This window comes from Sinohyriopsis cumingii, chromosome 1 (assembly GCF_028554795.1).
Source record: "Sinohyriopsis cumingii isolate HCF-2022 chromosome 1, ASM2855479v2, whole genome shotgun sequence".
NCBI classification, from domain to species: domain Eukaryota; kingdom Metazoa; phylum Mollusca; class Bivalvia; order Unionida; family Unionidae; genus Sinohyriopsis; species Sinohyriopsis cumingii.
The window spans coordinates 4,035,731-4,048,534 of record NC_142961.1 but is presented as its reverse complement, the minus strand read 5'-3'; the positions used below and the strand labels follow the sequence as shown (position 1 = coordinate 4,048,534).

The 12,804-nt window shown below is 34.6% G+C and overlaps 1 protein-coding gene across 1 annotated transcript in view; it reads right to left on the bottom strand.

Annotated features, from left to right (window-relative positions):
• LOC149806331 (laminin subunit alpha-like) overlaps positions 1-12,804 on the bottom strand; it is a 246,986-nt gene that overhangs the window by 190,286 nt on the left and 43,896 nt on the right. Inside the window, exons 8-14 of the mRNA XM_089951669.1 lie at positions 11,239-11,335; positions 9,786-9,961; positions 6,809-6,946; positions 6,221-6,358; positions 4,953-5,087; positions 3,406-3,543; positions 2,905-3,081 (exon numbers count right to left, since the gene is read on the bottom strand). Coding sequence (XP_089807795.1) covers positions 2,905-3,081; positions 3,406-3,543; positions 4,953-5,087; positions 6,221-6,358; positions 6,809-6,946; positions 9,786-9,961; positions 11,239-11,335 — 999 coding nt within the window. The remainder of the gene's footprint in view (positions 1-2,904; positions 3,082-3,405; positions 3,544-4,952; positions 5,088-6,220; positions 6,359-6,808; positions 6,947-9,785; positions 9,962-11,238; positions 11,336-12,804) is intronic.

Sequence of the window (12,804 nt, the reverse complement as noted above, 5' to 3'; positions counted from 1 at the left end):
CACTGTCAACAAACAAGTTGCATGAAACAATTCACTCTGATATTCATTATCCTAGCAGCATGTGACTGTATATCTGTTTATACGCTACATGTATATGTACTAAATTGGCCTTATTTTGTTCAGCCAGAGACAACCATCATGATGACAAGGTCATGAGGCTATTCAGAGGGAAATGTGAACAAATTAAAAAGTTTAACAAATATTCTTGTGACATGTACAACCTTCATTAACTTGATGGCCAGATACCTATTGTTTCAAAATACTGGAACTTTAATTAGGGTTTTATATATATATATATATATATATATATATATATATACATATATATTTATAATGTAATCAGTTTTCTTTGAAGCTTCAGTAAAACTATTTTTTCTGGTACATTTTTCAAAAAGAAAAAATATTGCTGGCTTGCTGGTCCACTGTAGTTGTTCATGTTCCCACCTTCAGAGGTGGTCGATTGTAGCTATATAGTCAAGTAGCATGGCTATTTTGGATATATTGTGGCATACAGTACTAAGGCCAGACATCAGCATAAGCAGATTATGATATAACAATGCCCTGGTAGGGTGGTTTGTCAATATGAAAAAAGGATTTGTTAAAGTAACAATAGATTCCAGTGCATTTTATATCCAAGTTTGAGGCTTCCTGTCATGGTGCCTTTGATTTTCTCTACTCCAAAACCAAGACTGTATATACATTTTTTAACAGACCAAAATGTTGATACCCCAAAAATTGCTCAATGGTACATTCTGTCCCCAATAAGGAAAAGTTTTGCAATTTGCAACATTGGCAATGCCCAATGCATAACGTTCAAACGGTTAACTCCCAAACTGGGTTCAGGTAGTTTACATGTACACATACCTGTTGAATTCTCATCATTAGGGCATTACAAGATCAATACCTTTATAGTTAAAATACTTGTCAAGCCTAAATATGGGTTTCCTTTTAGAAACCTTCAAAAATCAAACACACATTTCATGAGTTTGTGTGCATGTACAAGCAAGAAATTAAATGGATCTGAATGGACCAAACAAATGTTTTTATTATAGAAATTATTTTTCTTTATGCATATTCCTGATGGAATTACTTATATGGATGAAACTAGATTAGACCGGTGAGTACATGCACCCTATTACATGTAATTATGCTTATATTGCACATTTCGTATACATAAAAATAAATATCAAAAACTTCTTGTGTAATATGGAACAAGTCGATAGCTGCATCAAAGAAGCCCACAGTATTGCACCCATTTCAAACTGCCCTCCTTAGTTGTTTTTTTTTTTTTGGGGTGGGGTGGGGTGTATGCACCATTATCTACAACTGACTGATTTGTTCTGCTATAGAATGATATATAACACCATATCATCTTGTGGACCCTGATCATCATGCTATAGAATGATACATAACACTATATCATCTTGTAGACCCTGATCATCATGCTACAGAATATGATATATAACACTATATTATCTTGTGGACCCTGATCACCATGCTATAGAATGATACATAACACTATATCATCTTGCGGACCCTGATCATCATGCTTTAGAATGATATATAACACCATATCATCTTGTGGACCCTGATCATCATGCTACTGAACGATACTTAACACTATATCATCTTGGGGCCCCGAGTGGCCGAGTGGTCTAAAGCACTGTCCGTCACGGCTCACTGCCATCTCACCTCTGTCTGCGTGGGTTCGAGTCTCGGGCTTGGCAAATGTGGATATGTGAGAAAGCTTGCCGGTAGCTTCTTGTGGGTCGGTGGTTCTTTCCAGGGTTTTCTCGGTTTTTCCTCCACCTTTAATACTGGCCGCCATGTATAGCCTATCTTGTGCTGAAAAAGGGCATTAAACCCTATAACAACAACAACAACAACATCATCTTGTGGACCCTGATCATCATGCTATAGAATGACAAATAACACTGTATCATCTTGTGGACCCTGATCATCATGCTATAGAATGATACATAACACTATATCATCTTGTGAACCCTGATCATCATGCTACAGAATGATACATAACACTATATCATCTTGTGGACCCTGATCATCATGCTATAGAATGATACATAACACTATATCATCTTGTGGACCCTGATCATCATGCTATAGAATGATATATAACACCATATCATCTTGTAGACCCTGATCATCATGCTATAGAATGACAAATAACACTATATCATTTTGTGGACCCTGATCATCATGCTATAGAATGATACATAACACTATATCATCTTGTGGACCCTGATCATCATGCTATAGGATGACAAATAACACTATATCATCTTGTGGACCCTGATCATCATGCTACAGAATGATACATAACACTATATTATCTTGTGGACCCTGATCATCATGCTATATTGGGGTTCCGCTTTACCAAGTTTCATAAAGATATCTCTTGACAATTAAGATCTGATGAAATAGTTCTTGATAAATTAACTAGACAAAAGTGTGACATAGACTGACATAAATTGTAGTATAAAAGGGTTTATCTCTTAAAATGATCAGATGGACTTCATTTTTACAGGACATGCTGTCTCGTCATGATATAACACTGTCTAGTCAGGATACAACACTGTCTGTCTAGTCATAATACAACACTGTTGGTCTAGTCATGATACAACAGTCAGTCTAGTCATGATACAACACTGTCCATCTAATCAAGATACAACACTGTTGGTATAGTCATGATACAACACTGTCTATTCATGATACAACACTGTCGGTCTAGTCATGATAAAATACTGTTGGTCTAGTCATGATACAACAGCATGAAAAGTTTCAAGAATATATCTCAAGACTGTTTAGGAAATATTAAGTAAACAAATGTGTAACAGTCAAAGGGATGGATGAGCTGACTTCATTTTATCACTGCAAACTGGTTACCATCACATCCTAGAAGATTGTTACGGTTCAGGTTCCAGTAGCCTGGCTTGCAGATATCACAGAAGCGACCCATTACTCTGTCTTTACATTCACACAGCAGTCCTGGGATCACATTCCCACACCCACCCAGAGGGAATCCTGAAACTTCCTTTGCCCCTGCTGGGTTACAGTTGCACTCTGAAAGGTAACAAGTTTTCAGTCACAATATATGTTTACCTGTCATAACAACATTATAATCAGGTACACAAATAACAAAAATCAGGTACACAAATAACACAAAATCAGGTACACAAATAACACAACTACTTAATTGACTTATGATGGTAACGGAAAGAAGGTAAAATGTTATCATGGCACTGTCAAGTAATCTCATTTATTACTGATTGAAAAGTTAGCATAAAATGTCCAATTCAAGGAGATATTGTCTTTGTTATTTCTGCAAAATGACTGCTTACTAGCTTTAGTAACCAGTTGGCTCCACACTTGTAACAAAAATTGTACCTTCACAGATGGGGTAGTTGTAGAGCCCTTTCAGACATTTCTGACACATCAGCCCCTCAAAGTTGGGTCGGCAGTTACACTGTCCAATCTCCTGGTCACAGGTCACACCATAAGAGCCATACAGATCACAGTTGCAGGCTGCAAAGAAATCAGAGTAAAACTACTTCTCTAATGTAATGCAATAATAAAAATCAAACATATGTTGAAAGGAGATTTTTCTTCTCACTTGCAAAAGGTCCAGATATCATAACCACATGAATGAATTAACATTACCTTTTAGAGTAAACAAAACAGATCACAAATAATAATAATAATAATAAATAATAATAATAATAATAATAATAATCATCTATTTAAAGTGTAAACAGTAACCTAAAGTCTATTCTCCCTTAAAGTCCTCTGAAAAAATATTTACAAATCAATGAACAAAAAGATAGAGAGAATACAAGAGGTCCATCTGGGCCTGGTATTTTTCACCTGGCTTCCATACCTGAGCAGTTGACCATTCAGAAAGCAGACTTATGTAGTATTGTAAAAATATAACCCTATGTAAACCATCTACCAAACTTCTCATCCTGTTTATTTCACCAATTTTGCTGTTGTATGATAAAAAATAAAGGCATAATTAATGTGGGCTATTCCAGTAAAACATACTTGGAACCCTGGGAAGGCACCTTCAGTTTTGAGTAGTAATAGATGCTATTATTATTTTTATATGAACTTGTTAAGTAAACTCAGAACACTTGCATATATAAAAATCTGCCTCCCTAGTTACCATGTGTGTTTAAATGGAAAAGCCCAATGCATAAACTCCTGTAATATACAAAGTTTTATCAAAATGGGATGAGAAATAGTTTCTAGATGCAGAGAGGTAACAAGCTTAACAAATCAGATGCATGATCATTTAATTAATATGAGATCTCACTTTACAATGGTACAGCAAAATTTAAAATACAAATAAGCCAAGACAATGACAAAGCATTTTTTTTTCTGACTAAATGAACTGTCACACAACAGCTGCTTTGCAATTTTCCCATTTAACAATTTTGATACAAAATTAGGCTAGTGATAGAAGCCATTTCCCTCAAACAGTGAGCATGCAAGTGGCAGAGCATACACACATGTCTTCATTACTGGTAATAAGAATGGCAATAAATATATTTACATTTAAGCAACTTAATTTTCCTCAAAATGTTCTTTCTTATTCTGCAAATCCAAATAACATGAACCATGCCATTAGTTCCAAAACTGGACACACATCACAAAACTGTACTGTAAAAATTCAATTACTTTGTTTCTTGTAGTATGTTCTTTTTATTATTAAGCATTTTGGTAGAAAAACAAACTGAGCATATAATAAAAGGTTACTGCATTTGCAGTTTGTGCAGCATTGAAACTTGTACATAATTCCCCATACAAATGCAGTAATTGATTAATAGCCACAAACAATGACAGGGTAGTGTTTACTAAATAAAAAGATATTGTGGTATACTCATGAACACTGAAATGGTCATATTTGTTAATAAGGAATATTACGGTATACTCACGAACACAGTCAGGGTAGCGGTAATAGCCTGGTGCACATCTCTCACAGTTAAGCCCTGCATAGTTGAGTTTACATTGACATTGTCCAGTCTCTAGACAGAAGTTATTGATGGACCCAGGTTCTTGACAGCCACATTCTAGAAATAGAAACATTTCATACTGAATGGTAAGAAATAAAGTGTAAAAGATCTTTAATAATGGCAGTGCAAGTTCATAAAAATATTTCAAATTTACAATATCTGAAACAAACAGCTGAAAATAATTTATTATTGATCATCAGCATCCAGTTCAGTGTTAAATGTATTGTACACAAGGATCAGTGACCTGGCTTATTCATTTCATAAAAGACACTTTTCAACTTCATACATCATTAGTCCTACATTGTAAGATGCCTATCCTGATGTTTGTATTTTTAGGTCACCATCTTACAGCCTAAATAAGAGCATTATGTACAGTGGCCCATGGTCAATTAACATTGGAACAAAAAGTCATATGTACAGTATCCATGGTCAATTAACATACTGCCTAAATAACAGCATTATGTACAGTTGTCCATAGTCAATTAACATTGAAACAAAAGGTCAAATTTTCAGAATATCTCACACTTAGTAGTCGAACCTGATGCTTTTTTTTATACAAACTAAGTCATATTGCTTAAGCTGGACTTTACATACTCTGATGTCTTTTTTTCTAATAAATTAAAATTCTGACAGAAGCAAAAAAAAAACAAGTTTTCAAGTCCACTGACCTACAATTCAGTTGGCTGGAATGTGATGGAAGCCAGGAATGTTGAAATCAGTTAAAAGGATGAGAAGTATCTTGAATGAAATTAAGCTATCTAAACACTTTACTAAATGCAAGCATATTTATTTCTTCATTTTGTAAAAGAAACATACTTCAACTTAATCTGAAAATCAACATTTCCATTAAGTTATGTATCCTGGTATTTGTTTTTTTTTCTTTTTCATATTTCTGAGTGGAGTATTTGCCGTGAGAACAGTTAGTTTTTTTACAGTATTTGCCAAAATTACTTGCCTTAACTGTAGAAAAATTATACCATAATAGTAATTCTTTAATGGATACAAAATGTTCTGGAATTTAGCAAAACAACTAAAAATATTCAACAATGTCTTTGCAAGATAATAACAATAGTTATAAAATATGCTCAGTGCCAAACAGTAAACACAAAATAAAATTTGTGCTGCATATATGATTATTTACTGAATAATAAAAACTCAATATCACAATTATCTTGATTTACAATACCAACCAAAGCAATTTGGGTATCCAAAGTAGCCCCTGGCACAAGAGGCACATCTGGGGCCATTAAAGTTCGACAAGCAAAGACAAGCCCCAGTCTCCTTGTTACAAATCTCCACCTCAGTTCCAGTTGGGTCACAGGAACACACTGAAATCAAGTACACATCACCCTAAGTCCTAAACATGGAATCAAACAGTTTATATATTTATCATATAATAATTGCTAAAAGTACAACTAATAATCTAAGGAAAGAAATAAGCTTTATATATGTCTATATTTGTCTGATGACCATTCACATTAAATAAACTTGAAAAGTATTACTTGATTAACCACCATTCCACCCCCACCCCACCCCCATTTTCAAGCAATCTGAATAGATGCAACATGTACAGATTTAATTGGCTTTTTTGTATTAGTTCTTACTCTTGCTTCACAACTTTTCTACTGTGGATATCAACAAAACTGACACTGAAGTAAAACGACAAAGAAATAGCTCTACCGCTGAACGTAACAAACTTTAATACTGTGTATCTCAAAAGTGAACTGTTACAAGCTCTTGATATGTGCTTCATACAAAAGTTAACTGAGTATGCTTACAGTTACAATCTGAGTAGTTGTAGTAGCCATGGGCACACTGTGTACAGTCCCGACCACCATAGTTGATCTCACATGGGCAATGTCCAGTTTCAACATCACAGTTGTTGGAGGAAGAGGCATTCAAGTTGCAATCACATGCTGTAAATAAAGAATACCACATTTATACCACTTGTTGGAATCCTTCAGGGTTGAGCTCATTAAAGGTTCAGACATACTGTGATCAGCTCATTCAAGATTCAGACATACTGTGATCAGCTCATTCAATATTCAGACATACTTTGATCAGCTCATTCAAGATTTAATACATACTGTGATCAGCTCCTTCAAGATTCAGACATACTGTGATCAGCTCATTAAAGATTCAGACATACTGTGATCAGCTCATTCAAGATTAATACATACTGTGATCAGCTCAGACTGCTCTAATGCTATACCCAATGTAACACCACACTCTCCTTTTCAGTCAATACTTACTTACAAAATCCCTTTCTCAACATGTGTCTCGATTCCAGAATGCCTTGTGTAAAGGAAATGACTAATGTCAGTCTATAACAGAATCATTTTCTTAGAATTTACCATTATGCATCCTGGGTGTCCATTACAACAGCATCATTTTCTTAGAATTTATCACTATGCATCCTGGGTGTCCATGACAACATCATCATTTTCTTAGAATTTACCAGTATGCAATCCATGGTGTCAATTATGACAGCATCATTAGAAGTGTTTTGGTGAAAACACCATGTCATAATGATCATGAGAAGTGTTTTGGTGAAAACACCATGTCATAATGATCATTAGAAGTGTTTTGGTGAAAACTCCATGTCATTATGATCATTAGAAGTGTTTTGGTGAAGACTCCATGTCATTATGATCGTGAGAAGTGTTTTGGTGAAAACTCCATGTCATAATGATCATGAGAAGTGTTTTGGTGAAAACACCATGTCATAATGATCATTAGAAGTGTTTTGGTGAAGACTCCATGTCATTATGATCATGAGAAGTGTTTTGGTGAAGACTCCATGTCATTATGATCATGAGAAGTGTTCTGGTGAAAACACCATGTCATAATGATCATTAGAAGTGTTGTGGTGAAAACTCCATGTCATAATGATCATTAGAAGTGTTTTGGTGAAGACTCCATGTCATTATGATCATGAGAAGTGTTTTGGTGAAGACTCCATGTCATTATGATCATGAGAAGTGTTTTGGTGAAGACTCCATGTCATTATGATCATGAGAAGTATTTTGGTGAAAATGTCATAATGATCATCCATTCTGAGAACAGTAGCATCAACATGATTTTTAAGACAGTTGTTGTGGTCACTTAATTGGATATAGGACTGCCATGGTCATTAAGACCTGGTGAAAACCCCATTATAATGATCATCCATTCAGAAGACAACAAGATTTTTAAGTGTTCACAGCCACCATACTGTCTGGCACCATTTTATCTAGGACCAAACTGGGTGACATGCTGATTGTGAAAACCCCATTTTTTATATAGTCATCCATTTGGATCATTTTCATTTAGGACTAACTAGTGAAAATTCCATGTTTATATGACCATCCATTCAGGAAGACAAATTCCATATTTATATGACCATCCATTCAGGAAGAATAGAAAGAACAAACTTTCAAGCTGCCTGCTGTGTTGTCCATACTGAATGTCCAAGTGGCACCATTTTCACCAAGGACTAACTACACCATGGGATGAATGTGTGTGTAAAGTCTGGCATCATTTTCACCAAGGACTAACTACACCATGGGATGAATGTGTGTGTCAAGTTTAAAGGTAATCCTCCAAGTAGTTTAGGAATAATAGTTATAGACGACACAGGACAGATGGATGGACAGAACAGACCATCCCATAAGCTCCAACAAACTGACCAATAATAATTTGGACTTCCTATTTATGGATTCTTTCAAAAGAAAACATGATGGACTAATGTACATTATAAAATATGCCTTAACATGGAAATAGAAGATTGAACAATGAACAAAAGAGCAGATATATTTCCTAAATGGGAAAAGAAAGTAGTTCCAAAAGTGACATCACAACCATGGCAACAGAAGTTGAATCACCTCCCACTAATACATTTCAATATCTCTTCAATATCACACACACACACACACACACAACAAATATAGCAACCGCTCCAGCGGCTTAGTGGTTAGAGCATCCGCACACACACACACAAATTCAGAAACATAAATTAAAGTGAAAGAGAATAAAGCCTACACCAAGAAGTAGAATCACCTCCCACTGATGCATTTCAATATCTCTTCAATATCACACACACATGGAATATGGCAACTGCTTTGGTGGCTTGGTGGTTAGAGCATCTGCCTCGGATGCATGAGGTCATGGGTTCGATCCCCAGCTGAGTCATACCAGACTTTCAAAAATTGTACTAACAGCTGCCTCACTTGGCACTCAGCATTAAGAGGTTAGTGTTAGGACTGGTAGGCCTGGTGTCAGGATGTAACTGGGTGGGACATCACGCTACATGTCTGCGGCATGATGCCCCAGTGCTAGACATCACTATAAACTGCCACACTGCAGACATCATAGCAGTATGACTGAAAAATTGTTAAAGCTATGATAAAAATCCAAATTACACAAACAAACACATACACAAACACATACACACACACACACATACAAGGAATATGAATAAACTTCTACATAGGTATCAAACAAAACTTTATTTGACCAGTGAAAGAACTTCAACCTAATTCTAGTGTTTTACCTAAAAGCTGAAAGATTTGAGAGATTGTTATGAATGAATGTATACTTATTAATTATTAATGTATAATTATTAATTACTGACAGAAACAAAAATAGTTAAATTGAGTTTGGACATGTTACACGTATGATGATACTTTGCAAAATAAAATATTTATAAAAATATGATACCCAAGACAAAAATTCACACAAAGTAAAAAAGAGCTGAATATAAAAGATATTACTTACATCTGCATTCAGGAAAATCATAGAATCCAAACTGGCACATATCACACTTTTGACCCACATAATTTGGCTTACAAGGACAGTATCCACTTCCCACAGTGCAAATTGCATCCTCCGTACCATTGATGTTACACTCACAGGGGATGCAGTTTGGGTAACCATAGTAACCTACACTACAGCTGTAAGGAAATAAAGAATTTGTACTTTTCTTTGAAATAAAGAACACTAGCATTCTGACAAATACAATAAATAGAAGCTGGTGAAGCAACATGTTTCTTAAAGCAGGATCCATGCCAGGGCATGATTTACATGAAATAGTCAGCTGTTATTGCAATCAAACTTGCAGAACTCCACTTTGCCTTTATTTCAGTCCACACACCCACCCTCCTTTGTGTCCACACACCCAACCCTCCTTTGAGACCCACACAACCACTCTCCTTTGGCCATTGAGTGTTTTTCTATTTGGGGTACAATATCAACTTTTTTCTGTTCAGAGACCCAATAAAACCATTCAAATATAGTATAAAATTATAACACCATTCAGACATAGTATAAAACTATGAAACTATTCAAATATAGTATAAAATTATAACACCATTCAAACATACTATAAAACTATGAAACTATTCAAATATAGTATAAAATTATAACACCATTCAAACATAGTATAAAACTATTCAAATATAGTATAAAATTATAACACCATTCATAGTATAAAACTATAAAGCCATTCAAACACAGATTAAAACTTTAAAACCATTCAAACAGTATTTCCATGATTTTTATCATCTTGTATATGCAATTTAATGGGTTATTATGTCTGCAATTACATTTCAATCAACCAATTCCTGTTGAAAATTTACACACATAGCCTGAAAAGGTTAAAATCCTGTATTTTGAGTCCAAATAAATTATTACTCTTCAGTGGCAAAAGGAAACACGTCACATTTCATTCCATTACAGCTGGTATACTTTGATATCTGTTTTCGATGTTAACCTATTTCCAAGGTTCAAAAAAAGTCATACAACAAATTTTGCTGAACCAAACTACAAAAAAACTTCATATTTTCATAAAATTTCAAGGAGTATTTTTTCTTATTTTTATATTAATTAGACTCCAAGGTAAAATGGCTACTTTGAATGCTCTTTACAGTCCAATTTCTGATCTCTCTACACAAACCGCCAGTTGTTTTGAATGAAAGTTTTAGTCAAAAATGAATTTTTTTAAAAGTGCAAATAAAAAATATAAAATTATTAAAATATGTGTAAAAGGTCTGCACATACATAATGTCAACTACATACTTAGAGATCGGGTTCGATTTCAGATACATAAAATAAAGTGAAAGAGAATAAAGCCTACACCAAAAAGAGGACATAACTCTATTAAAACTTACTCATAAAGTAATTTCAGAATTCAGGCTAAATTTTTCATATTTGTAACATATTTAAGTGTTACCTGTCACAGTTTTGTCCAGTGTACTCTGGTCTGCACAAACATCTGCCTGACCCATCTTCACACTCACCAGTGGAAAAGTGAAGGTCACATACACATGCTGAAATGTGAGAAATTTAAGTTGTTTTAATCCACACTTCAGACTTTTGGGGATAATATGAAGTTCTAACATTTTTCCAAAAGAAAACTAAAACATGTATAATTCACTTTAATGAATTTCAACATGTGAAAATATTTTAAACTAAGGTATTTAATTTCACAAACACATGCTGAAATGTGAGAAATTTAAGCTGTTTTAATCCACACTTCAGACTTTTGGGGACTATATGAAGTGCTAATATTTTTTCCAAAAGAAAACAAAAACATGTATGAATTTCAACATGTGAAAATATTTTAAAAGACGGTATTTAATTTCAAGTGCAGATTTCATTCCTATTCTAGAAAAACACGGAAAAGTGCTTAAACAAGGTCATAGCTATTGTGCTGAATACTACTGCTCATCAGACAAGTAAATACACAGGAAGGAAGTCTATTGAGTCTTCATGTTGAATCCTAATACTCATCAGACAAGTAAATACTCAAGAAGGAAGTCTATTGAGTCTTAATGTTGAATCCTAATACTCATCAGACAAGTAAATACTCAGGAAGGAAGTCTACTGAGTCTTCATGTGAATCCTAATACTCATCAGACAAGTAAATACACAGGAAGGAAGTCTATTGAGTCTTCATGTTGAATCCTAATACTCATCAGACAATAAATACACAGGAAGGAAGTCTATTGAGTCTTCATGGTGAATCCTAATACTCATCAGACAAGTAAATACACAGGAAGGAAGTCTATTGAGTCTTCATGTTGAATCCTAATACTCATCAGATTAGTAAATACATGGGAGGGCAGTTTTTTGAGTACCTAAATTTGATCTGTTACACACACACAAAAAGGGAATAACCAAATGTGGTTGCCATTTGTCAGGTGGTCTCATATTTAGGTGATTGAAAGTTAGGACTCTACAATATGTCCTAATTTCTATACCTTTCTTGAACTCCTTCCCACAATACATCTTGATGCCTCCCCTCAGTTTAATGCAAGTGCTTTTTAACTTTACTGCATTGCAATTAAAATGCAGTTAGATGCCCCACCCATATTTCCATACAAGAGCTTCCAGATATCAAAACCCATGGATACCAGCCTCCATTTGCATGGTCAATTTACAGTACCACCTGTTGGAAATATCCCCTCTAGAAAAACAGTCTTTCTGAATTTTGTATGACTTCATAGCATATGCTAATGCAGAGTTTGATAAATCCTGCACAGCCAGTCAGAGATAGGAGGACATGGATATTCACCCAAAAAGCAAATGGCTGCCACTATCTTTGCAGGCTGAAACGATGAATCCAGATCAATTTTTGTGGATCAAATTATCTAAAGATTGTTGGTAATCACAAACAACTGTTTAACAAAACTAGCCCAAATAGTTTACACCTTGATGACAAGGAATGCCAATCTATGAAGTTAAACATTATATTTACACCATGATGACAAGAAATGCCAATCTATAAAGTCAAACA